Here is a 26,938-nt window from a genome sequence, read left to right on the forward strand (position 1 = left end):
CTGGTCACTCAAAACACAGCATACCTATGAAATGACCTGAATTGTCTTTAAAAAAAAAAAAAATAATAATTTTTGAAGTCTCTTTGTTGTTTTGTCCCATTAGCTCATTAAGGAGACTGTGTACCAGTAAAAAGGCTAAATCCTGACTCCTCGCCACAGCAGCCCACATTAAAATCCATTTCATGCCCTTTGCAGCATCATAGGCCTCTTCTCTCCCCCCCCCCCGCTTTTCCTCCCGTACTCTCGTGTTGCTGTTAAATACAGAAATGCTGAAAATAGTAGTAATAAAAGAATTGATTGCAGTTTGTAATATCACCAGTTTGCCGCAACACCGTAAAAGCAAATGTTCATCCTTGACTGTTAGTTGGACACCTTGGGCATTTTGGTTACTGCTAAGAATAGAAATAGACAGTGGTTGAGAATACGCGGTGCTTTATGTTAATCGTATCGCACGTTTGTAAAGTGTCAGCTCGTGTGTTTTGTAATTACAACGACGTGAAAGTGAAAGTTTATATTTCAGTTCTCGGTGTTCTTCGGTGTTTCCATCTGTCAATCCTGGTGTGGGTTTTTTAAAGTGTTGTTTCTTCTCCCCTGCAGACCAGTAAGAACTGGCGGGCTGCTGTAGATCTGACAGGCCGATTGTTGACAGCTCACGGTCAGGGATACGGAAAAGCTGGCCAGGCAACCTCCCACACCACAGATTCACTGCAGGTAAGATACCAGTGTATTTTTCTTCATCTGTCCATTATTCTGCCGTTTCACCACTCTACTTATATTTGGCCCTGTCTGAAATTAACAAGCATCTCTCGGGTGATCTAAGCACAAGTGGACATTTGATTGCTGAGGCCACATTCGGAGGCACTGAGGCCGAACGGGCTCAGCGTCGCCAGATGTTGTGGGGACACGGCTGGGAGGAGGTCAGATGTTAATGCACCCTTAGTGGAGTAGTTGGAGTGGTGAGGAAAGTGGAAGGGGTCAAGTGAGACTGGGAGCCTGCAGTGCCTCTCAAAGCACTTCATAATTAGAGATGTGAGCGCCAGAGGGTGGAGAATTCAGGCTGGACACGGGAGACTTCTTAGGCACCAGGATGATGGTTGTTGACTTGGCGCATGTGGGGATTCACTACTTGGGACAGCAGCTGTTGAAGATATCTGTGAGGACATTTACCAGATAGCAAAGGCTGTGCATGTGTACTGATACTAGGACTGAACAGTTTAGGTCAAATATCATATATTGTGACTGTGGTTTGATTTGAGAGATTTACATATATATATATATATATATATATATACATATATATATATAGAACTTCAGTTAAGTATTAATGACTTAATATGCTAAATTAATATTCAGTTAACTGTCATAAAGGAGCAAATAAACCACAACATAATGATAAATTAACCAATTATCAAATAGTTAATTTAGTACCTAAGTAATTCGATAAATAATGAATTAATCAATTAATTGTTGCAGCCCTAACAATCAAAAATAGAATGATTAAATTGTAGTCTTTTTTCCATTTGAAAACAATGAATTGTGCAGCCCTAATAGATACAGTTCTGCCACTTTTTAAATAGTGTGCCAGCGCAGGTGGCGCCCTCTCGCCTGACCTTAATCTGTTTCTGCAAAGGGTCACAGTGGCCTGTGTGTTGGAATTACTACGTCAAATATTTATTCTTAAATGTTAAGGTGTAAGTAGGGTTTCATCGGCGAAATTTGTGTTTTGATTTACAAGAAAGAGTTAGTTGTCTGGACACTGCCGCCATCGTACCAGCAGCAAAACTCCAGTAACTGAAAGAGATGCAGAAGCTTATCTTTCTGTTAGAGATCCTGCAGATCTTCTATACAGAGGTCCATATATATATATATATATATATATATATATATATATATATATATATATATATATATATATATATATATGTAGTGGAGATAACTGTGCCCTGAAAGACCTTGAGAGGCTCCAGTGGGTTATGCACAGACATGCTGTAGCAGTTGAAGCAGTACTGTGGAGTAACCAAGCAGACATGGAGGTGAGGTTTTAGAGATTTTGCTGTCAAATCCAACCACCAAGCTCCTGAAAGAGATGACAGTTTAACGGTGGCGCCGTAAAATAAACCACCAGTCCATTGTCAGAGGCACGTGAAGCAGCAACTAACAGAAAAACAGACGAGTTACCTGCATTTTGTTGTAATGTCCTCTCCATCTTTTCTTTGTTTCAGCTCTGGTTCGTGCGGCTGGCTCTTCTCACCAAGCTCAACCTCTTCCAGAATGCTGAGCTGGAGTTTGAACCCTTTGGCGACCTGGATCATCCCGACCTCTTCTATGAGTACTACCCTACTGTTTACCCTGGGAGGAGAGGTACTATCGTCTGACCTTTTTGTCTTATTAATTACGTTCATGTCAGAGGAACACTGTCAGTATCGACTGCAGAAACTTTAATATAGTGTGCTTTTTAGAAGTCAAACATAGTTTCATATCCTATTGCACTCATTCAGAAGCCGCTCTATGAATTCTCACGCAGAACCAACTGAAGGTTGCATTGTGCCATTCATGGTGGTGGTGAAAAGCTGCGTGGAAGCTCTTATCTGAAGTCTGAATGTGTTATTAGCCTGCTCTCCAAAAGGATTTTGCATCTCGCCCATATTTTTTAGGATACACAAGCGAGAGCACCACTATTCTATTAAATATTTAAAAGAAAGTTTCTGCCAAGAGCTTGATATAAGACGGTATCTTCACGAAACTCCAACTCCACTTGTCTCCAGCAGTTCTTTGGTTTTGTTTTTCCTCTTCTTAGGCTGCATGAATTGCTCTCTAATGTATTCCCATTACTTTGGATCTGCTTTGCCCCTTGGGCTACTACAGTGAAGGCAGTAGCAGAGTCTCGGCTGCATTCACACGCACACCCACACCCACACACACACACTCACACTTTAAAACACACTTGAAGCTACACTGCACAGCCCTCCAAAGAGAGAACCAATTGACTCTCCATTGTTCAATATTAAATGCTCTGTGCCCTGCTAGGTGCTCATAGACAAAATGGCACGCATTGTGTATCGTGACATCACAAGTCTGAACGTTTCTCTGGCTCCCGCACAAAAAAATTAAGATCGAGCGAGTTCCAGGAGATGCCCCCGTCAGTTATTCATTTACCTGTCAAACTGACGTGATTGCTGCATGCCTGTCAAGTAGCGTCTTTAGGTGAGATCCGTCTAATGTTCTGATCAAATGAAGACAAGCGTTTTCTTGTAGGTTGAATGAAACGTGTTAAGGGTCAAGTACTAAGTACATTCTTAAGCGACTTCTCAGTGCAACAAATCAAGAGTCAACTGGTTTAATATCAGCTCAGCAAATAGAAGACGGGTGAAATTCAATAATTATGCTGAGGCAGACAGGAAGTTTGTCTCAGATTAAATCTTAACGTCTGAGGTTTTCATGAAGACAAGCGCCCTTATTAGCATTTAATATGTATTGTTCTATTACATTTTATGCAAATGTATCCACTCTTTCATCAGGGGCTATTTGTTATTGTATAGCTTATGCTATATAAGACTTTGAAAGAGTCCTAATTGCAGTTGGCGTCCTTAATGCTGCATTGCTGCCTTCTTCTGGATTCAGTCGTCCAACACATCGTGGATCTTCCTCGCAGGAAGGTTGTCAAGAACAACAACAGCAACACTGATCCAGGCTTCAGTCTGTGTTTCCTCAGAATGAGAAAAAGCCTCACAACCAAAAATCCACTTTTTTTTGAAGGCGCTCCTCTTTGTAGCTCGATGAATTTGTGATGCAGCCTGTCCTCACATCTGCTTGTTCCACATTAAACAACCTGCTGTTGGGTTCCTTTTGTTGTCCTGAAACTCTCACCAAATGCATGAAAGAGTTTCTGCAAACTCGCCGGGATATTCAGATGTCACTTTGTGTTGCGCTAGCAGCTCAGCAGCGGCAGAAGAAGCAATAGGAGCTCCTTCTTCACAGCTGTTGTTCCTGTCAGAATGCAGTCTTGTAGAAGCTGCTTGTTATCAGCAAACTTTTGTCTCCACATTTGTCAATGCAGCTCATCCAGCTCAGCTGCTGGGATGATGATGATGATGATGATAGAGACTGGCCTTCATCATCATCATCACTGATCATCTTTCTTTAAATGTGTGACCGTATGCATCTACTTTTCTCTTCTGGTCAGTTGCCATGATCCTTTGATGCTAAAGTACCACTTTTGTATGTCTGATAAAAATACTAATATAACTATCTACCAAAACGGATATTAGTCTGTATGTTACCGTCGAGCTATTGCAGCTATTTCAAAAACAAAATGCTCCAAATGAGTCGAAGAAGAAGAAATAAATAGCCCACAGTGTGACTTTTTTTATTATTAACATTTTAACAGTTTATGCTCAGTGAATTTGACCAAAACTGATAACTGACCTAACTAATTCTGAATATTGCATCCCTCTCTACAATTTTCACTCCGTTGCATCACTGTCATGTCATTTATTTTTAGAAATTCCTATTCAAATCAGCTGCTTTGCATAAAAACGTCTGACCAGCTCCTAAACATGCTGATGGATCCAGTCACGTGACCTCAAGAGATACTGAACGAGCTCAAGCCAAACATAACGGACACCCCATAATTTACCTGTAAATATGTTTCTGACTGTCTGTGTTATTTTTAGCACAAACAGAAATCAGAAAATGAAGTCTGTCCAGTCGATAATGTAACAAGGCGCAGCAACACAGACAGTGGGGTAAATGGGGAAAAGGTGTTTGTAAAGTTACGGTTGAAGGGAAAAGATCGGGAGCACAAGTAGATAGACAAGAGCGGTAGAAATAGAGATGCATAGACGAGGCTGGCAGAAACACCAGCCACAGATGGACAAGCTACCTGAGTTTCACATCTGATCACAGTATCAAAGACACCCTGATCAAAGCCTGGGGACTCACCTGAATATAGGCTCTTCCTCTGAGGTGTGTGCGTGTGCGTGTGTGTGTGCGTGTGAAAGAGAGAGGGGTTAGTGAGAGAGTGTGAATGATGTCGAGGCAGAGCGAGACAGAGGGATGAGGCAGAGAGATGAGTGATGGAGCTGTGCAGCACACCCGGAGAGAGAGATGAGAGAGTTTAATAAGCAGCCATACGTAGCTCAATGCCATCTGTAGGTTTCTGCCTCCAGGGCTGTGTGCAGTCTGTGTGTGGGTGGATGGGTTTATATTCTCATCTCGTGCTCTGTGTCTTTCTGGCTCTTTCTGCCTTCCCTCTCTTTTTTCCTCCCTCTTTCTGCCGCCTTGTCCTCATCCCACCTTGTTTCTCATTTCCCCCTTTCCCTCACACGTCTTCTCTCTCTCTCTCTGGCTCACCGTTTTCATCTTGTCCTCCCTCCCTCCCTCCCTCCCTCCCGCCCTCCCTCCTGTCCAGGCTCCATGGTGCCGTTCTCCATGCGACTGCTGCATGCCGAGCTTCCCCAGTACCTGGCCAAACCCCAGGAGGCTCTGGACCGCCTGCACACTCTCAAAACCGTCTGCCTGGCTGTAAGGAAACACACACACACACACACACATACACGAACACAGCCTCTGGTTGAACATAAAGATATGCATTCTCTATAGCATTCACACAATAAAACTATACGCCCACAGAAAAGCACATTAGCCACTAATCTTTCAGCCCACCTGTTTAAACAGCTGAATACGGTTGGATTTTAGAGGTATTGAATATGCATATTTTAACACACACACACACACACGCCCATAAAAACGCCTGCAGAGATTGTAGCGAAAGCAACTTCCGTCTGTGAAGTTTTGAATCTTGAATTCCCTCGACGATAAACAGATTCTGGAGAACCTGGAGAAAGGCTTGGCTGAGGACGGCACCATGATCACGCTCACACAGGAGAACAAGCAAGGTAAGCACACACACACACACACACACACACACACGCCCATGCACCCAGACATGTGGGCTACAGACCTGGCCCCAGTCCCAGACTGCATCATGATGAAGGAGGAGAGTGAGGTCATGGGCCCCAGTGGCTAACACACACACACACACACACACAGGCACACCTGGTGCAGGACTGCAGCATACCTTGGCCCCACATACACACACACACACTCTCAACCACACAGACACACCAATGCGGCGCTCTAAAAAAGTGTTTAGCACCTCACCACTCGTGCACTCACACTGAATATCAAATGGTCTCTCCAGCCCTTCACGCCAAGCAGATCAATAGAGATCGACCCGATCCAATCCACTCACATCTGCACTGGTGTGCCGGGGAAATGGGTGCCTTCATGTAAACTTCTCCAGGTTTAGGTTTACGTAGACACACCTCTATATGACCTGTAATGTACATTCTCTGCAAAATCCCGCGACTGTTAATTAAGCTGTTTTTTTTTTTTTCCCTTTATTATTGAATCCATGGCCATGAACACCAACAAGGCATTTGGCAAAGTTGAAGTAAACGTCCTCAGGGTTTGACACATGTACAAATGTGTATGTGCTGGTTTCTACTCTCTCTTAACAGCAGAGTAATGGCTGTGCCCTCTGTGTCTCCTCTCCCTGCCCATGCAGACAGTCGACAGTCGAGTCAATAACGCAGGGCCTTCCCTTCACACATCAGACCCCTACTGAGTGATTAGCTCTTCTCCTCAACACACACACACATGACTGCGGTGATGAATACTAATAGGCCCCGCACTCGAGCTCTTTCACACGCTTGCACACTGTCTGAGAGGAAGAGGGAAAGTGGAGTGTGCCGCAGTGTCTTCCTCAACACCTCACCTTAAAATAAACCCTGGTGTTGGGGGAGTGTGTGTGTGTGTGTGGGGGGGGGGGGGAGATGGGACGTGTAATGAGAGGGATGGAAGGAAAAAGAGGGATGAATGGAGGAGAGAGGGGGAAAAAAGGTGACATTACAGGGACGCCGCTAAAAAAAGTGAAAGTAGGAAGTCACCCTGTGTCTGTCTGTCTTCTCTCGCTGTGTGCAGCGTCTCTTAAACTGTGGCAGTCTCGCGTCAGCCGGGTCATGTTCTCCATGGCCAACTGTCTGCTGCTCATGAAGGTAGGTGTGTGTGTGTATCATGGTGTGAATATGTCCCTGTGTGCGCATCTTAGTCTGCCTGGATTTGTCTCTGCGTGAGGTGTGTGTGTGTGTGTGAGAGAGAGACACACAGAGAGAAGGTCTCACAGATCTGTGATGCCAGGCTGGTGGAGGATTCACAGTGAAATCCCCCCAGACTGACCACTAATTGGATTCGTGGTCAGTGAGAGAGGGAACAAAACACAGAGAGAGAGACATAGAGAGGGAGGGAGGGAGAGGATAAGTGTGGCTTTGGCTCAGACTGTGGAGAGAAACCACAGTGCCATCTACTGGTGGATTGTAGTATTATCCAAGTGCTTTGGTTGAAGTTCAGCTTAAAATAAATAAATAAATCACCTTTTAAAGGAGCATAACAGTGACTTTAGAAATCATGAATACTGAATGTTTAGTACGTCACGTTTGAGAGTCGTTATTAAATATACATGTTTGTTTCTGTTCATTACTGCGTGGCATGGAAATGAAATTCATGATTCCCGAAAAATTAGCCTTGGCCATGAATAATGTAAGTGTGAGGAAACACTGCAGACTCATGAACATGATGTACATGGAATATCGTAAATAACAACAGTGCATTTATGAGTTCACTGTTCATGTGTTTCTTGCAAATTAAATGAAAAAAACACAAAAAAACAATTGTATGTTGATTCAAAATTGTGTCATAATAATTCTTAATAAATCTTAAAAAGGAAAAGACCGGCTGGACACAAACATTATTTAAGCAGATTTAAAGTGTGCTCTTTTGGGTTATTATTATTCATAGCAGCAGAATAACATATGCAGGACTGAGTCAAAATGAAATGTCTATGTATTTCTAATATTAGTTTTAACAACAATGGAGCTCAGTGGTGCAGTGGACTAAGATTCATTCATTTTGATTGATTTACTTGTAACGAACACATGATACAGACGTGTTTCTCTTCAAAGCAGGAAAAGCACACACAGATTAACAGATTATCTGCAGAGTACAGAGACTTTAGATGAGCGTTCATTTTATTCTACTTTGCAGTAGATGATTCTGTGGGACGCGCTGTGATGTGAAAACTCAGCCAAAGCAGAAGCCTGCACCACATCACACACACACACACACGTGTGTACACACACACACACACACTCTGTGTACCTCGACCCAGCTCAGTGCACACACCTCTCTGACCTCTCTCTGTCGCCTGCCTCAGCAGTCCAGTCACTGTGTGAGCGATGTGGAGGTGGGAGAAGGGTCACATCGCTCCCGCTAATACTCCATATGTTTGATTAATGCCCTCTCTCTCTCTCCTTCTCTCTGTGTCTCTCTACTTTTTTTTTAACCTCCCTGGTCTGTCAACTTACTTGCTTCTAACTTTCTGTCTCCACCATGTGTTTTATTTTATTATCTGCCTTTTAATGAATCTTCCTGTCTCAGGACTATGTGTTAGCTGTGGATACCTATCACTCCATCATCCAGTATGAACCTCACCAGCGAGTTCAGCTGCTCAGTGGAATAGGACGCATCTTCTTGCAGGTTTGTACATAAGTGTACACACACACACACACACACACACGAGTGCCCTCTGTCAGAATGCAAACAGGCCTCTGGCTCTGGAACAATCTCCTGTACAAACTCAAAAATCCTCGTCCCTTTAGATGATTTTTAAATGTAGAAGAATTAAGGAAGTAGTTACTGCGAGCTGCTTTTAATGAACTGATAATGTGTAATTACTGCTGCCTCGTGCTATGTTCTGGGTAATATTTGTCTTTATTGTTTTATTGTTATTTGTTGTTAACAGTTGCATGGATGATTGGATGATTGATTTTAATCTAAACGTGAGTTCCTAAGTAAAGATAAAGTGAGAAAATAGCACACACTCACATCTGGATGTGCTCCATAATAGATTCTTCCATGGAAGGTGGTTGAACAGGTGTTGCATTAACACTGAAAACATAACTGATTGGTTTGTGGTTGACTTATTCACTCAGTGTGTTCCCCGTCCCACGTTCACGTCACATGACAAAAACAAAGTCAGTGTCTCGCTGCGAAGCGCGTAGCTAATTGTGGGGCAGATCCGTACATTAAATTGAGCAGAATTTATCTGTGCTTGTCCGAGAGTTGTTTAAAAGTGTTAAGGGTGTAACCGCCGCTTTGCTCTCGACCAGATTGGAGACGTGAAAACGGCAGAGAGGTACTTCCAGGACGTGGAGAAGAGCTGCCAGATGAAAGAGAGCCAGTCCAGTCACATCACATGCATGTTAATGAACAGGTACGCCTGTGCCGTGCATTTAGCACCGTCTCATCACCACCGTGTCTCTGTGTGTGTGTGTGTGTGTCTGTGTGTGTCTGACGCTGTTAAGGATAATTCTCTCTGTGTGGGTGTAGCACAGGAGGTCACACCTCTGTCTCTCTGGCCTGAAGAGATGTGGAGTTATAAAGCTGAGCTGGAGTGACAGAACCTGTCTGCCTCGCACTGGCTGTGCTGAGGATGCTCGTTTGGTTATTTTGTCCTTACACCGTTTTATTTATAACTGATCTATTTACAGCCCCCCAGTAGATTGTAAACTTAAAAACGTCACTATTTGTTTCAAAGACACATTTAAATATGTGAAATAAAGAACCTGTACTTGTGTGGACATACAAATGTGTTTATACACTCACGTTAGGAGGAATGTAGAACTTTCTAGCAGGCAAAGCAATTTATCTTTCATTCTATTTATCTGTTTATTGTTGTAATTGGTATCAAAGCACTGTTGCCTTTAAAGTGCCTTTAAGGTGCATTATCAAAGCCCTTTTTTGTTATATATTACTTCGTATGTGCCTTTGTAAATCTATCTATCATCAGAACCTGTACGACTTCTCTGTTTTACAACCTAACTAACTCTAGTTAGTAGCTAAATAATTACTAACTGTCTAACTAACGGACTGCTGTCTAACTGCTGTTTAACTGTGTATGCGGAATAAACCTTCAGAAAGACAGTCGAGTTGTACCCGCCGTACTTGTTCTGGTTACCCTTTCCAGAAGGGAGTATTGAGCTGAAAGGATCAGCCAGTAAACAGTTGTAAAACCGTTGTCGGCGCCGTATCTGTGGAGTACGGACTGCCGAGCGGAGGACGGCAATCGTGAAGTACCAGGACCGGAGTACTGGTGAAGCAGTCGTGAATCACTAAAACGGAGGAGCCGGAGCAAGGAGCTAACGGAGCCGTTGAAGGATTAAAGGAAGTGCCGCAGCTGTGAGGAAGGCTGTGAAGGAATACAGAGCTCTTCTGGGCAAAGAGCTAAACCGTTAAGCCACTAACAGTGCTACGGAAGAGACTGTGACATTGTGACGTCGACAGCTAGGAGCGTAGACATTCGTGTGCCATTCATGGACGTGTTGTTTGTAAAGGACTGAATCCTTTGAACGAGTCATTGGCAACGAACAACACTTTTTGAGAGAGTCAAATCCTTTGAACAATTCCAATTTTGGAGTGAGTCAGTAGTTCAAAGAAGTAAAATGGCAGACGACAAGCCAGATCTGGAAAGTCTACAACGGAGACGGTCAAATGCGCAGCGGAGCCTAACAACGCGTATTAACCACGTTAATGTCAACGATGGTTGTCTAGGTACAGAAAAATTGTTGCAAGAGTTGGCAGGGTTGGAAAACGACTATGATATTTTCGTCGACGCCTGCAATGAATATATCGAAGAACTGGGACAGATAGACCCAACGGACGACAACTGTGAACTGAGCAATGCCCTGGCAAAGAGGGACGCCATTGTAAAAAGGCACCAAGAGACTATGGAAATACTGTGGTTCAAGGATGCTAAGCCGGATATAGACGCCCTCGTCACACAGTTCAATTCGGCTTTCGATCAGGTTGAGGCACTCGGGAGAGGAAATATACTGCCTGTGGAGTCAGAAAGAGGCCAAGAGAAGACAACCGGATCGAAAACTTAATGGACTCAGAGAGGCCGTATATGCTCGGAAAGGCTATTGGCCATACGGAAAAGAGAAATGGACACTCCTTTTGACATTGGAAGATAAAAAGGAGGTACTGATGGATGAGTGGGCATGCCGCCGGGATAACGAACGGGGAAATGGGCATATCCGACCAGTAACCCGTGTTAGTACCATCCCACCTGTTCACACCCACTCGGCTATTGTTTCTCCGCCTGTTGACAGGCAGAGTACTGGATGTGTTACCAGGGTACCAGGATACCTTGCCTACGTTCTCCGGGAACGAGAAGGCTGATTGGGTGAGTATCCAGGCGCAAGTGGGTCCCACAGAGTCCTTTGAAGTGGAGCAGGAGAAACTGAAGGGTCAAGTGACAGAGTTACAGGAAGTCATTGTCAAGAAGGTAGAGGAGCAGAGTGAACTGAGGGCCCAGATGTAAAGACCCAGACTGCAGAGCTGCAGAAGACCTTGGTAGAAAGTCAGGAAAATCTCACTGAGCTTCAGTCTGACTTCTACCAGAAAGAGTCGGAAGTTTCTGCGCTGCATCAAGACCTCATGACACCAGAAGAAAAGCTGAGCTTAGCACAGGAGGACTTGGCTGCTAACCGCACCACTGCTAACTCCAAACCAGACAAAGGAACTGAAGAGAAGCCACAGCTCATTGGAGCCAGAGCTCACTAAACAAGAGCAGAAGCACCTGGTGATACTGTCTTTAGAGAGCAGAATTTCTGAGAAAATGCTAACACAGTGGCTTGCGCATGTGAGCAGCCCCAAAAAATATGCCTTCCCGGGAAACCATTTCGAGGCTCTTATTGTTCCTGAAAGGCCAAAAGTCATTACTCACAAGAGTAGAGCTTTTGAAGTTCAGCAAGCCAGATCACTTGATTGTACGACCCCATCGATCTAACAACACCTGTGAAGCAAAAAGGTGTGATTCTTGTGAGGAAGGCCTCCTAGGAAGCTGGCAAGCTCACTAAGGACACTTGGGATGAATCCCTCTCCGACAAGCTCCAAGGGAAAGCAATTGAGCTGTTGGAAGAGTGGCAAAAGGGTCCAGAGTTCCTGTCTAGTCCAGTGAAAGATTGGCCTATGAGGTCTGCCGCAAAAGTGGCAGTTGATGCTACAGAGACAGTGAGTAAACTCCAGAAGAAAGACTTTACAGCAGTTCTCACCAGAACTCAAGCAAAGAAGTCGTTAAATTCCGGTGGTGAAGGCTGGAATTTCACAGATGGAGTTAGCAGGGCTCTAGCATGGTTCCAGTCGGCAGGACTGTTTGACAGTCAATCGACCCCTGTTGAGACCAAGAAAGATGAGACACTGTGGGGAGCCGCACTCATAGTCCAAGTGGGTCTGAAAAGGTACAGTTCTCTAGCTAAGCTCTGTGGAGGGGTCAGTTATGCCCGAAAGGCTGTAAAGAAGTGCAAACCAAGGCCTAGGCCAAGTGGGAGGTGTAGAACTTTCTAGCAGGCAAAGCTATTTATCTTTCATTCTATTTATCTGTTTATTGTTGTAATTGGTATCAAAGCACTGTTGCCTTTAAAGTGCCTTTAAGGTGCATTGTCAAAGCCCTTTTTTGTTATATATTACCTTCGTATGTGCCTTTGTAAATCAATCTATCATCAGAACCTGTACGACTTGTCGGTTTTACAACCTAACTAACTCTAGTTAGTAGCTAACTAACTGTCTAACTAACGGACTGCTGTCTAACTACTAACTGACTGCTGTCTAACTGCTGTTTAACTTTGTATGTGGAATAAACCTTCAGAAAGACCGTCGAGTTGTACCCGCCGTACTTGTTCTGGTTACCCTTTCCAGAAGGGAGTATTGAGCTGAAAGGATCAGCCAGTAAAAATCTGGACAAGGAAAAAATCAACTTTTTATCATAAAAGTATTGTTGTAATGTCACCTGAACCTGTTTGTGTGTGTGTGTGTGTGTGTGTGTGTGTGTGTGTGTGTGTGTGTGTGTGTGTGTGTGTCGTGCAGGGCCTTTGTCCACCTCAGTCAGAATAACTACGCTGAAGCACACGCGTCGTTCGCTGAAGTCTTACAAATTGACCCCAAAAACCCGGTTGTGAGTATTAACCACATTCACCACACTTCTATTCCATGCTTCTGCTCACAATCACAATGTTTGCATTATTTAAATATTTCCTATAAGACGACTGGAGGCTGTGATTTTACAAAAAAATTGATGATTATTTGTAATTAAATGTATTAATACATTTGTTTAAACAACTTTAAACCTGGTCAGTTTTGGTTCTAGTTTATAGCTAAGTGTTGTAAATCAATGACTTTTCATGCCACTGTAATGATGTGTTCCTTGTCATTGTCGTTTTCTGTTTACAGAACATATTTATTACATTTTGACCACAAATTGAGTCCTTTAATTAAGCCAGTGGTTCTCAAACCTTTTATTATACCAAATACAGCCTGAGGAAATATTGAGCTCTCGAAGTAACACCGTTATCACCTAAGATGAAGGTGTATGAACGTGTGAGTGAATGAGTCGTAGTGTAAAGCAGCTCTGCGTGGTCAAGTGAGCGAGACTAGAAAAGCGTTATATTAATACAAACCCAGGAGAAGGATTTATTCCCGATAAGATCATTTACTCTCTCTTCTTTTCCTCCACGCACCACCAGAGGAAGCTCATGTTCCACTGGTGGAACACGTACCACAGTTTGAGAACCATTGCTTTAAGCAAATGCAGGTGGTGTCACAGAAAGCCACAGAGACGTTTCATCTAAATTTAACACACAATAACTGACATTAAAATGCCAGATATGTTTGGAACACTACTACAAAATGTCACTGGGATGATCTGCAGATTAAATTATGCTCAGATTTAGTGACATTAGACTCCTCCTCTCACCCCTCGCTTCCCCTTCAACTGTGGCAGCCTTTACAAACCAGAAAGGATGTTGTTGTTCTTCAACTTAAACTCAACATATCTGCACGTATTCCCCAGGCCAACAACAACGCAGCAGTGTGCCTGCTGTACCTGGGCCGTCTGAAGGAGTCCCTGGGCCAGCTGGAGGGCCTGGTGCAGCAGGACCCCGCGCTCTACCTCCACGAGAGCGTCCTCTTCAACCTGACCACCATGTACGAGCTGGAGTCGTCTCGCAGCACGCAGAAGAAGCAGGCCCTGCTGGAGGCGGTGGCGTGCCGGGAGGGCGACAGCTTCAACACGCAGTGTCTCAAACTCGTCTAAGAGGCGCCAGGTTGGCGCTTCTGCCTTCTCCTCCTCCTCCTCCACCTCCACCGTGACATGGAGTTAACCCCAACACCCACCACCACCACTACTACCAGCACCTGAAGCTCTCCAACTCACTAGTTAGCAGTCGTTTGTTCTCTCTGCACTAAAGCAAACGTGGACCGTTGTGTACCAGACCACAGCCTGACCAGGTCCAGTGATGTCATTGAAGTCACCGAGCCCGAATGAGACACGAGAGACTGAGGGACTGTTACAACCTGCGAGGTGAGTCACATGACCAGCGGGGGGTAATCATCACGAGTGATTTGACTGTGAGCCGTCTTTCATTTAGACCCAGCTGGCTGCGGGTTTGACAGCGTTTTATACTCTTTTATGTTGCACCGTGTGACTTAAATTAGAAATTGACGTTTAAAATGTAGGTTTTTCCAGTCGCGTCAACATTCCCCCCGTTTACTTTTCATTATTATCGCGGAATAATCGCAGTCTTTTGTGGGTGAAACAGTTTGAGAGCAAAGTCTTTGATGGCAAACACAAAAGTTTTTAAAATCTTATTAATCACCGCAGTTTCGTCTCTGAAAAGCCATTTAATTACTCAGAAATTTTCCACTTACTCAATTTCCAGACTGACTAATCAGAAAATAATAACAATAATAAAAGAACACAGTGGGCTCATAATCTTGCTTTGTGGGTTGAAAAGGCGGTACGTTAGGTGCTTGGCTTTCTTTAGGTTGGCAGTGATACCACAGCGCTGTCCCATCAATGAGTCAAGCAAAGCCCCGCCCCCACCTTGCAGGTCATGGGTCGTAGAATTTCCCACTTGACACGGGCATTATCCTGAGCTTCAGTGTGCTTACAGTGTAAACCGTCAAACCGCTTCAGTTCACGCTGCATGTTTTTACCAGGTTGCAAAAAAAACTTGCAGTGAATAAACTCTTTAGATTATATGACATCATATTCTGACTTGTTTGTGTAAAATATCAGGAATCCTGTAAACAGCATAGAGATTATGTGTTTAAATTATTATGTGAAAGAGAAAAAAATTCTTTTTAATGATTTCTTTCTGATCGACCTTTAATTGTCACTGTTATCTGTTAATATTTATCTTTAATAAAAAAATAAATCGACTTTCACATTTCGTATGTACATGTGTATAAAAGCGCAGTGAGGACGGTTGTGCAGATTATTTTCATGTGTTGCAGAACTGAATAAGTTATTATAGTTTAAGGTTAACTTTAATTAAATCCCCCCTCTCTTAAGTGATTCATTACACATTATAATAAAGCTTGTGGGGTTGTTGAATTTTACTACATTTAGTTTTAATCGTTTGTTAATAACCCTGATCAACTTTGAATGAGTTTACTGAGTTAAACTGGTGAACAGGGCCGGCCCAAGACTTTATGGGGCCCTATGCTTGACTTTTATTGATATTAATAGAACACTTTATGTTACATTAATTATAGTTGTGTTTTTTACACCAAAACTCTTTTTTCTTTACTTTAGAGGGCAGTAAAATGATGTGTAAATTATGTGTTAAGTTAAAAAAAAAAAGATTCTCCTCACACTACAGCTCTCTTCTGCATTTTTCACACATTTATAAATCTGTTTTTGACATGATGATAGTAATCGTTTGGTCCATAAAATGTCAGAAAATGTTAAAAAATGTTGATCAGTGTTTGTCAAACCTGGAGATAATGATGTTCTCCAAACCAAAATGACCAGTTTTGATTATTTCTTTGTTTTATGGAGCAAAGAAACAAAGAAAATATTCACATATAAGAAGCTGAAATGATCAGAAATCTTGTTTTTAATCATGGGAAAAAAAGCTTAAATTAATTTAATAATGGATTAATAATCAATAACTGTCTCAGCTCTAGGTATTTGTGTGCAGATTTGTTTTATTGTGAAAAGGTGAGTGATGTGAATACCTTGTTAATCAAGTTTGTAAGATTGCATGCATGTGTTTTCTTCACACAAGTATTAACAAACACAGGTTGAAACCAGCAGCAGGTTATTTATTTTCAGTGAGAACCTGTATAATCAAGTACATATTTTTTGCTAACAATGGAGCCTGAGCGCCCTCGTCTGGACATAATAAGTAATCACACCAGTTCTCCTCTACCCCAAGCATCTTTTTCTGCATCACGTGGGTAACAATGTTTTCAAACTGCTGCATTACTGTACAATATATACACAGATACTTAGAGTTTTAGTATTTCATTTAAAACTACACTTATTATAGTTACTTATTTGTACCAAATAACAGCACATTTTACCAAATGATGTAAGGTTTTTAACTTTTAATTGTTTTAAGTGTTTTCACTTATTATACTAACTGAACCTCTTACCCACAATGACAGTTCACAGTGAGGGCAGAAGTAATGTTCTTAAATGCTCCATCCTCCTATTCTATTCTGTAGACGATGGATGACTTGAACCTGTAAGAATTCCCTCACAGTTGGCAGGAGCTAATAACAAACGGCAGCTGTAGTGAAACAACAGGTAAATGCCCTCTGGAAAATGCTGGGGTAGAAATGTAACCCAAAATCACCTCCATCAGTTTATTTACCGCGACAGAAAACAATCACCTTTGCAGCAGAATACTATGCATAATCATATGGTTCTTATTTTCATTAAAATGAAAATAATTTGCTTTGAGACCAAAATTTATCATTGATGAGAATAATAAACACGTCAACGCGTCTCATGTCCGGCTCAGTGCAGAGAGGCGATGTACTTTATCCTGGCGTCCATGTCGTCGGCTGGGCGGTTATCCGCTTTCCACACAGGCTCCCCCACAAACAGCCTCATGGCTTTGATGTAGTTCTGAGGACACAAACAGGTTTAGGGTCAGTTTGGGTAAAGAACTCAGGACACGACGCTGAAGTCGACATCAATCATCAGTGGGGTCAGACGTACGGTCTCATCCAGGGTGAATCGGTGGTAAATTCCTGCCGGTAGTGAGATCAAGTCTCCTTTGCTTGTGGCGATTCTGATCCATCTGTCCTCCTGGTCCCTGATGTCAAAGTAGCCCTGTCCATCCAGGACGTAGCGGATCTCATCATCCGCGTGCAAGTGCTCCGTAAAGAATATCTTCAGCTAAGCAAAAAATAAATAAAAATCAGATTTAATCTCAGTCTATGTGTAGAGTTTACTGTGTAATTACTCAGGTTACCTTTTCCTCGTAGTTAGGCAGTGTGTCCTTGTGAATAGTGATGATGTCCATGTAGCTGTAACCCTGGTCTTTGCGGATCTCCTCCAGCTTTGGGTCTGATTCATAGATGTCAGCGTCCAACTGCAAAACAGGGGAGAGAGGAGAGAGCAGCGGTCATCAGTAAATAAACTCCTCATCTCGAGTCGTGGGGGAGAAACCCAGACAATCCTCCCCCCTGGCCATTTACACCAGCTCCTCTGGAAGAAGGATCACAAGGTGTTACCAAGCCAGCTGAGAGATGTGATCTCTCCAGCGAGTCCTGGGTCTGCCCTGAGGTCTCCTCCCAGGTGGACGTGCCTGTGGAGGCATCTGGAGATGAAAACCCACCCAAACCCATCTGTGATCTATTAGATCGTAGATGGACCAGTGAATCGAGGCACTCCACTCTCTCTTCACCACAACAGACCAGACCCTAAGATATTTAAAGTCCTCCACCTGGGGCAGGGAATCTCCCCCAACCTGGAGTGGACACTCTACCCTTTCCTGGCTGAGAACCATGGCCTCGCACTTAGAGGTGTTGACTCTCATCCCTGGCCGCTTCACAATCAGACGTTGGAAGTCACGGCCAGGGTCACGGAGCCAGGAGACGAAACCCTAAGGCCACTGACCTCCTGATCAGAAATTCTGTCCATGAAAGTTCTGGACAAAACTGCTGACAGAGTCTGACCTTTACCAATGTTTATTGTCATTATTTACAAAAGGAAATCACTTATTTAAAAGAGTCAAAACATGCTCAAGCTCTGGTGAAGTTTGACTTTTTACTAAAGGTCATGCACACAAACGTGCTGACCACGCCCCTCCAAACACATAACGTAACACTGCGTCTCTTGGGTTTTGGGGTAACATGGCGACATGCTGCTTAAGTACGAATATAAACCAAATGACTGTAGAGTTGGAGCATTTCCGTTTATGAATGGACTTTGGACGCATATTGTTGAAAATGACCGCAATAATGTCATGAATGTGACAGTGAAAATATCGCGGTCGCAGTTATGTCACAGTCTCGGTACCTTTCTGTAAAACACTCCCAGTTTCCCCAGCTCTTCCAGAGACGCGGGCTGGTTTGGCTCCATTCTGTGGTCTTTCCTCTGGTCTTCATCAGAAGTGTCCATGAACCACGCTTCCAATCCCATAATAGAGCTGATTAAAATACAAAAACTTTCTGAAGGTTTTTTTCGTCTGTTGTTACTGTTGCTGGGTTCTTCTTCTTCTTCTTCCAGTTTAAAGGCGTTTGATCACCAGCGTAATAGCAGCATTAGCGCCACCTTCTGTTCCAGAGTGTGCATCAGATACTGTATTATTATGATTGTTGCTCAGTCATTTCTTCAATAAAGTTAAATCAACTATGACTGTTTTTTTCAGGACATTCATGAGTATTAAAACGTATTTTCCTGCGTTCACTGCAGGACTGCGGTCAAACTAGCTGACGCTGAATTGTAACGCCCTCCTTACAAAGGCCTTTACGGTAAAACGCCTGCGCTCAAGCTGATTTATAAAGACATCGACATCCGGTTTTCAAAATAAAAAACAATAAGAGCGCCGTTTCTATTAAGTGCACGTTTGAAAGCACATTTTTAAATAGGAAAAATAATGAAAATCCTCGCAGCTTTGTTTCAGAGACCTAATAACTTTGACTTTCAGCAACTGTATTAAGTGGGTTCTCTAAAAGTTCTGAATAACAATTAAAATGTGTTCAGCACATTGAAATCTACCAGTGTACTGGATATCAGACAGTTAACATGTGTGGTTTTTGACAAACTTCAAATTAAAAGTCACTTTTAAATAAAACAATGATCAACGTTGACATTTAATAAAAACGACGCTTTCCATACGCCCTAACCAGGACTGACTAGGTTGCATTTTTATTTTTATTTATTTTTTTAAATGTTTGTTTTTAATTGTCAACTTTTGGATGTAGTGTATTTTGAAAGCCGGATGTTAGTGTTCTTACAAATCTGACCGAGTCGTTGTCTCGCAGTCGTTTTACCGTAAAAGCAGCGCGTTAGATAGTTTGACGACAGTTGGTAATGATGTGTAAAATAAAACAATTAAAAACTCACCAACGACTACATAAGTCATTGGAACTGTCAAGTTGGCTCGGCAAAGAAAAATAAACGGCGGAAAATAAATAAATTCTGATCCGACGAGGATGGGATTCGAACCCACGCGTGCAGAGCACAATGGATTAGCAGTCCATCGCCTTAACCACTCGGCCACCTCGTCTGATAGGCCCTGTGTGGGGCAGACTTACGTCATAAAGGCACCACATGCGCGGTGTCGCGACGTATCCACTAGAGGGTAGTGTCGAGTCGAGGGTGTCTGACAACAAACATGGCCGACAGGAAGAAGACGTGTGTATTTTACACAACTGGAGCTAAAGCTAGTTCGTCAACGTGCTCGTGAGGCGTTTACACGGTTACTGGAAGAGGAACATGGCGCAGAACCATTAGCACCTTTGACCACCAGAGGGAGCCACAGACCTGCGCATGATAATGAGGTATGTCGACTATGTGTGTCACTTCATTGAGTCTAATTGTGCCCATTTAATGTAAAAAAATGTTGCTTTAATTGACTTTAATTATGTAAGAGAGCTTATTGTCAGACGCTGTCGCTGGCACTAATCAAATTCTACTCATGTGCGTCCAGCTGTGTCCACGAAAAACGTTGTTTTTATCGTCAAATACTACGTTGGCGTGCTGTGCCATACACCGGCCACTTTATTAGGTACAGGCGACTCCTAACAAAGTGGCTCGTGTGGCGAATAATGTGTTGTTCTTTTGCTGCTTTAGCTCATCCGCTCAAGGTTTGACTTGTTGTGGGGTCAGGGGTGGTCTTGTTCTGTATAACCTGGTTTAAATAAGTTGTAAGTTAAGTTAAGTCTGGCCATCCTCCTTTGACCTTTGATCTGCTGCTCACTGGACACTGGTGTAGTATATTTTAGAGACTGTTGTGCATGAAAAATCCCAGTTCCTCAGATATTCTAATGTTGGAAAACTTTACCATTTTTGATTAACTTTGTTTGAACTGACTGGACCATATTTACATGACTAAGCATTTGCATGACCATGCTTTAATTAATAATGTTCATGTGCCTTATAAAGTGGCATATGCTGCCATGCTCAAGTGATAATTGAAAGTATGACTCAGGCTCCTGCAACCTTAGTAGGTCATTTTGTCTAAAACAAAGCTTTTCATTTCATGTTTATTAAAATTCTCTGAAGTTCACAGTTCAGTTAAAACTTCAGGTTGTACACCTGTATGTGACAGACCTCTCGGTACCAGTTATGTTGTGAATCACAAGGCAGAACACAGACAGAGGGGATCAAACATTTATTTACCCTTATTAAAAGTTACAATAAAACCATGAACGTCTTCAAACAATAGCAAAATAAAAGAGAACCAAAAATATTGGCCAAAACATATTTACAGAGACACTTTGCAGATAAAAGGTTCACATTTTGTACACAACTCCCGACTCCTGCATCATAAACTCTGTTGTGAACACTGCAATATTCAAGAAGCTTGAATGTGGTTTTAGCCAGAAAAATAAAAAACCAGAATGCACAAACAAAGACATAGCTCCTTTTCCACCTCCCCTCCTCGATTTTCACTTTTCTATACATGACAAAATATCTGAAATTTGGGGGTAAAACATAGGAATGTAGAATTCTAAAAATCAAACGAGATCATCTGAAAAGGTTTATGTGTCCGTATAACAGTCATTTTGAGTGAAGGAGATGTTCTACCCCCACGTCGCCGACGGTGACAATTTTTAGATCCCAAAAGAAGATGAGAAAGAAAAATAAAATGTTATAGGGCTGCCACACTGTTAAAAAGGAAGCTTCTCCATGAATTGGGAAAATAAGTCAGTATTCCTGATTCGCTCCACATCCAAACCGTTAACCTTCGCCACACGCCAGTCCCTGTGTGTACCATGAGGGGGCGAAACAAGCCGACACTTATCATCATGAGAGGGCCCGGTGAGATGCCGTCTGTCGAAGAACAAATAAAGGCAGTGAACTGGTGGTTTGAATCAGCAGATGTGATATATCCTTTGTCTTCTTTTGTAGCTTTTGTTTATAACTTTAAGAATGTGGCACGAGTCTCTCATATATATATTTATATACTTTAATCTTGGAAAATCAGTTCAGGCGTTTGGGGGCGGGGCGCAGTTCACTCTGCCTTGGCCTCGCCCTCAGAAGCTGCAGGTGTTGTGGCCTCGGCGGGGGCAGCGGCGGGGGCCTCCTCGGCGGGAGCGGCCTCTGTGGCTGGGGCCTCCTCTGCTGCCTTGGTCTCTCCCTCAGGTGTGGCGGCGGGTGCGGCGGCGTCAGAGGCGGCAGCAGCCTCGCCCTCTTTGGCCTCCTCTACAGCCGGTGTCTCCTCTTTGGTCTCCTTGGCCGCATGGCCGTTCTCCTCGGGCTTGTCCTCGGTCGTCGGGGACGTGGCCTCCTCCTTGGCCTCCTCGCTGCCCTTCTTGGTCTTCTTCAACGAGATGCCCTTGAACTTGAACGAGTTCTTCAGCGAGAACTTCTTCTTCTTCTTGCCCTCTGCTTTGGCGGCCTCCCCCTCTGCTTTGGCGGCCTCGCCTTCGGCTGCAGGAGCGGGCTCGATGGCGTCTCCCGTGCTGGCCTCTCCCTCCTTGGCCGGTTCGGCTGTTCCGTTTCCATCAGCAGCGGCCACTTCCCCGTCGGGCTTGGCCGACACGTCGCCGTTGGTTTTGACGTGACCGTTCTCCTGCAGAGAAGAGGCGAGTCGTTAGTTATGCATCGAAAGAACCAAAACAAACAATGATACTATAGATTACAGTACATTAGCATTTCAACACTAAAATAGTTAAGCCATAGAATGCTGAGGGGGGGAGTCAACAGCTGTTTCCTGTTGTTCTACTGACCAGACACACGGGGGCAGTAGTGCTACGTGTGAACGTACACGCAGCCGGCGAGCTGGGGAACAAAGGAATCCCCGTGAAACTTGGTGTGTGCTCTCAGCTCCGTGTGTGTGTGTACATGAGACAAAGCCACGGTCAGTGTGACGATGATATTCACTCATCTAACGCACAGTGACCAGAAAGAAGAGGAAAAGGAGGGTTTTCTCAAACCATCCGCGTCCGCCAACGCAAACCACACTATTATAAATAATAATAATAATAATAATCTGGTTTAACTCTCACACATTACTGTAATCACATAAAGCTCCGTTTGAAGCCACGATCGTGGCTGTGCGTAAGGTTTTAGGGTGAAAGTAGCGCCTGTAGCTGCTTCGTTCTTTGCGCCTCGACGCGAGCGCATTTGCATCCTCTGCACCTCGTTCGCATCTTTTGTTCGACGCCGCTGCGCCTCGTCTTCCACGGAACAGCCAACTCATGACAGAAAACACGGTCAAAATCCTCATTTCTATTTCAACGTGACACGTTTAGCGTTAAAACACGCGGGGGGCGAGGGGGGGGAGCGGCAAACCCCGGTGGGCGCAGCAACAAAGGCAGGGCTGGTGCGCGCTGAGCGGGGACGAGCGTGGCCAGGCGACGGCTGCTCTGCTGGAGGTCCCCTCGGGTTCAAGCATCCGGTTTTAGTCTAATTCTGGTCCTGATTTGTGTACAGTACAGTTTTTAGTCTCAGAGCTGGTTCTGGGTGATGGGTGATGGGCTCAGCGGCGGCACCCACGCTGCCAGTGGGCGTTTTTCGGTGCCATGTGGCGGATGCTCAGCTTCACTCACCTGGCCGTTGGCTTTGGCAGCTGCAGGATCCGCCTCGACAACTACTCCACTCTTGGCAAACTGGGCTCCCATGTTTCTTCCTCTCCTGTGAGTGTTGAGAACAAAAAAAAAGAAAAACCTCGAGGAGTTTTGTGGGTTTTGATAGAGATTTAAAAATCCAAATCTGGGATGGGTGAGGGGTTTTTTTTTGCCAAAAGAGGTTAAAAAGAATCCCGAACTGGATCTCCTTCTCCCGAGCTAGATGTAGAAGCGGGATGGTCCTCCTCTTTCTCTCTCAGTGTTCACCCCAAGGCTGCTGAGCTGAAATTAAAGGATGTCAGGGACGCGACTGTGAGTATTTCAACCGCGCCTCAAAATCGACCACAGTCTCCTCCCACGGGCGTGACAGTCGCGCTTCAACCAATGTGCACGTGGGGGATGGGCCTCCTTCACCCCACTGTCACTCCAGCACTCAACTCCATCACCAGCAGGACTCTCTTCACTCTTTCAGGTGTCCTGAAGAACAGTTTTTAGACTTTTCAGCACTTGTTGCTGTAAGTAGTCATCATTTCCAGTAAGAGTTAAAGATACAGTATGTGACATCTCTAATGACTCATGTTTTATATGTTGTCGACTACTTTGCTTTAAATCCTGTTTCATTTTGGTCACATTTAAATTATCTCCTCCACTTCACCATCTCTGCTATAACGTTAACGTTGTATAACGTGTTTAAACAAAACGTAGAAATCTAACTGGTGAAAGAAAACGGGTGGCCCGGGGGCCACATGTGGCCCTCCAATCAATTACATGTGGCCCGCCAACCACCACAGAATATTAGACTTAATGTATTTGCCGGCAATATTTTTATAATAGTAATAAGACATTCGGTTGAAATCATTATTTTATTAAATGTATTACACTCAACATGAAATTACATATATTTAAGCTGTTTTAATCACAATTATATAATTAATCACAATTAATAATATCATAATGATATCTTATATTGGCTACTAAATAGTTGTTTTTTTCTACTTTTTTTCCTCTATGTCGGCCCCCGCTTGACCAGACTAGATGCTCATTGGCCCCCAGGTCATTTGAGTTTGACACCCCTGCCCTAAAGGGTCATACACACATGCATTTTATTTCCTCCGCTTTCCTGTGATAACGAGATGATTTGTTTTGAGCGATAATGAATGAAATGAAACGTGATAGGCTGAGATTTTCTGATGATGATCGATAGTCTCCTGCTCCTCTGTCACTGCAACACTGAATGATGTTTCCTGCGATGATTAAATTAACTAGACTACAGTTTTGTTTTCTCGAGATCTTGAACTAATTATCTCGGGAAACGGAGGAAATAAAATGTATGTGTGTATGACCCTTTAGGGCTTCTGTAGAAATCTCTATAAACTTTGTTTTGTTTGCTTGTTTTTTGGAAATTGCTTGAAATGACTCAGCACAAATGTGTCGTTGTAACATGACTGTATCGGACTGATATTGGTTTCAGCAGATACTGGATTATGTGACATTGGTATCGGTATTAGACACAAACACAACACATATAATTCACAGCCAGTCACTCACTGTGGAAACTTCGTTTAGCAGAGATCATAACAGGGAGCTGGCAGGAGAATCTCCGAGGCGTCTTTGACACAAAGTTCACTTCATGTCTGAAAGCTGCTTTATTTTCTAATATAACAATGTCCATCAACGTTTTCCGCGCTGTCCTTTTTAGCTGAAATAAATCCACAGATCATCTCGACGCTCTGATTTCCCACTGAAGTGTTAGGGCATTTAAATTCTAATGATCGCTGACGGATGTTTGAGTGACAGAAGCAGCTTTCCAAGAGTAAACTTGTTACATAACACACACACACACACACACACACACTCCGTGGAGACCTTGTGATGGCACTGGGGTTGGCTTTGTCACCGGCACAGACAGAGCGACAGTGAATCATCTTGTCAGTCAGTAACAACATCCCAGCGAGGTTTTTTAGGCAGGTCAGTGTGTCCCACCATTGCACCAATAACACCTTTTTCAATTTGGAGTCCAGAGCGGTGGGTTCCTGTTGTGCTCTAGTGGGGTCAGGGGTCAAATGTTTGGAAGTTGAATTACGAGAGCCGATGGACAGCTTCCATTAGTCCGTTCAGTCATGTGATAGGGTCGTATATATATATATATATATAGCTGCTTTATTATAAAGCCATTACATTTTATTTCTGGCAAAAAAATGACCTTTTTTTATCTTTTAATAAGGGCCTCTTTCATCCCACAAGTGAAACCATGGTAACAAAATGGCCCCCTGTCTGCTTGTCATCTCCATAAGACTTTATTTCAGAGGAATGTATGATTTCCTCTCATTAAAATGATCTATTGCTCTCTCTCCGCCTTCTTTTTACCAATCTGATGACAAACCACCGCCGTCCACACACAAACACGTCACAGCCGTGGTATGCGAGGCATGCTTACGCCACCCAGAGAACGATCTGCATCCATTCAACGGGCCGAGCTTCTTCAGGGAGGAATGAACCCTCGGGGGTTGCGACCACCACTTGACAAATTCTCCCAGACTGAGTCAGGAAGTAAAGTAATATGTTCAAACGCAGATTTTGAACATACAGGGAATACATAGTGTAGCTCAGTGGTGGTTTAGGAATGTGTGGCTGCTCTCTGATGTGGGACGCCAGAGTCCTGCGTCGTCGTCGTGATGAGGTCTGTACATTAAGACTGTCAGATTTCAAAGGGATGTTTGTGGTTTGATCAGCACACGAGAGAGATACGGCTCAGCGGGGGAGTCCAAGCCTTTCCTGGACTGACTGAAAAGCATGAAAAGCATTTAGCCCCATATCAGGAGTCCTGCTGTCTTCACCAAAACACCCTTCACAGGACCATCCATTCACAAAGGGCATGGGTGAAAAGCAAGCAGGCCCTTTGTCCATATGCAGTTCACCATAAGGCCGTACTGTCCACAGAGGTTGCCAGGTTCCATGTGAATCGAGGCAACTGCTCATTTCCTCTGTGATCCGCAGAGGAGGACGGTGAAGAAGAAGATTCCTTGAGATGATGCAAGGAGGTCCACTGATACTCACACGCGTCCAACTCTGCAGAAGGAACTCTGAAACTGTGACCCAGCCCTAAGAAACCACAATGGTTAACAGCAATACCAGGGATTTATTTTCTGTTGAGAACTGTTACTAAAAGTAAGAGATAATAATGCTGACGCAGCTCAAAGTCAGGTCTTGGTCGCTAAAAACCGATCAGGGAGTAAATGCTTGTCGCCCGTCCAGACAAAAAACCCCAGCTTATAGGCTCTCGTGGAGCGTGGACACCGGACGTAAATGCAGCAGTGACGCTGCCTCTGTGAGGACAGAGCCGTGTAGGTGGTGATTCATTGTTGTGTTTATTTAAAGTTAATATAACGCTGATATTGCAGAAGAAAAACTAAACTTTGCTGTAGCAACTGAAAATGAAAGTGTGAATGTGAGTTTATGTTGTACATACCGTACACACAGTGTGTGATGAGGCCAGATTCCCGACTTCCTCGATCTTATTACCACTTATTTTGTACATGCGTCTCCTCCTCCTTCACGTGCTTTTCCCCCCTCTGTAAAAGTTAATATCCCTGATTGTGTAGTTGCCCCTTTCTCCTGTCCCGACACAGGACGAGCTCTCAGATCTCACTAAAAGCTTCTATTGTCTCTCCAGTGAATCGACTCCCTCTCTGTCTGTTGTCAAGCTGACGAGCATCACTAGTTACTGACAGTGACGGAACAAAAAATGCCCCTGCAGGGGTTTAGTTTGCTTCAGGAGGGAGAA

The 26,938-nt window shown here is 43.8% G+C and overlaps 3 protein-coding genes and 1 non-coding gene across 7 annotated transcripts in view; 1 reads left to right on the top strand and 3 right to left on the bottom strand.

Annotated features, from left to right (window-relative positions):
• trappc12 (trafficking protein particle complex subunit 12) overlaps positions 1–18,772 on the top strand; it is a 33,876-nt gene extending 15,104 nt beyond the window's left edge. For 2 of the 3 annotated variants that reach the window (XM_058614832.1, XM_058614833.1), the window contains exons 4-12: positions 598–711; positions 2,223–2,361; positions 5,411–5,523; positions 5,825–5,897; positions 6,985–7,058; positions 8,497–8,595; positions 9,228–9,331; positions 12,985–13,072; positions 13,967–15,342. In XM_058614832.1, the coding sequence (XP_058470815.1) occupies positions 598–711; positions 2,223–2,361; positions 5,411–5,523; positions 5,825–5,897; positions 6,985–7,058; positions 8,497–8,595; positions 9,228–9,331; positions 12,985–13,072; positions 13,967–14,209 (1,047 nt within the window). In that variant the 3' untranslated portion in view covers positions 14,210–15,342. Of the gene's footprint in view, positions 1–597; positions 712–2,222; positions 2,362–5,410; positions 5,524–5,824; positions 5,898–6,984; positions 7,059–8,496; positions 8,596–9,227; positions 9,332–12,984; positions 13,073–13,966; positions 15,343–17,490 lie in introns of those variants that run through there. The other variant, XR_009233735.1, reaches the window with a different exon arrangement.
• adi1 (acireductone dioxygenase 1) lies at positions 16,204–18,568 on the bottom strand. The gene is made up of 4 exons (XM_058614835.1): positions 18,434–18,568; positions 17,385–17,504; positions 17,129–17,308; positions 16,204–17,035 (listed from the first exon to the last, which is right to left on the bottom strand). The coding sequence occupies exons 1-4, from the start codon at positions 18,554–18,556 to the stop codon at positions 16,925–16,927; spliced, it is 534 nt and encodes a 177-aa protein (XP_058470818.1). The 5' UTR covers positions 18,557–18,568; the 3' UTR covers positions 16,204–16,924.
• Positions 18,773–19,564: 792 nt separating the features above from the next.
• trnas-gcu (transfer RNA serine (anticodon GCU)) lies at positions 19,565–19,646 on the bottom strand. Its single transcript has one exon. It is a non-coding gene; the product is annotated as a tRNA-Ser (tRNA).
• Positions 19,647–20,738: 1,092 nt separating this feature from the next.
• On the bottom strand, positions 20,739–23,456 carry marcksl1a (MARCKS-like 1a). Of its 2 annotated transcripts, XM_058616197.1 has the most exons (3): positions 23,137–23,456; positions 21,551–22,157; positions 20,739–21,415 (listed from the first exon to the last, which is right to left on the bottom strand). In XM_058616197.1, exons 1-2 carry the CDS (start codon positions 23,206–23,208, stop codon positions 21,597–21,599), a joined length of 633 nt encoding a protein of 210 aa, XP_058472180.1. In that variant the 5' UTR covers positions 23,209–23,456; the 3' UTR covers positions 20,739–21,415; positions 21,551–21,596. The 2 variants fall into 2 exon arrangements, with proteins under 2 accessions (XP_058472180.1, XP_058472179.1); XM_058616196.1 differs by having other exon boundaries at positions 20,739–22,157; positions 23,137–23,455.
• Positions 23,457–26,938: the final 3,482 nt, after the last annotated feature.

Source organism: Solea solea, chromosome 18, assembly GCF_958295425.1.
Source record: "Solea solea chromosome 18, fSolSol10.1, whole genome shotgun sequence".
In the NCBI taxonomy this organism is placed as follows: domain Eukaryota; kingdom Metazoa; phylum Chordata; class Actinopteri; order Pleuronectiformes; family Soleidae; genus Solea; species Solea solea.

What these genes read in the sequence shown, in the direction of transcription:
- marcksl1a (XM_058616197.1), bottom strand. Translation starts at nt 23,208, where the DNA reads ATGGGAGCCCAGTTTGCCAAGAGTGGAGTAGTTGTCGAGGCGGATCCT. An exon ending in CTGCCAAAGCCAACGGCCAG is followed by an intron (nt 22,158 to 23,136) that starts GTGAGTGAAGCT and finishes TCTTCTCTGCAG; the next exon opens with GAGAACGGTCACGTCAAAAC.
- adi1 (XM_058614835.1), bottom strand. Translation starts at nt 18,556, where the DNA reads ATGGGATTGGAAGCGTGGTTCATGGACACTTCTGATGAAGACCAGAGG. An exon ending in TGGGAGTGTTTTACAGAAAG is followed by an intron (nt 17,505 to 18,433) that starts GTACCGAGACTG and finishes CCTGTTTTGCAG; the next exon opens with TTGGACGCTGACATCTATGA. An exon ending in TGCCTAACTACGAGGAAAAG is followed by an intron (nt 17,309 to 17,384) that starts GTAACCTGAGTA and finishes TTTTTTGCTTAG; the next exon opens with CTGAAGATATTCTTTACGGA.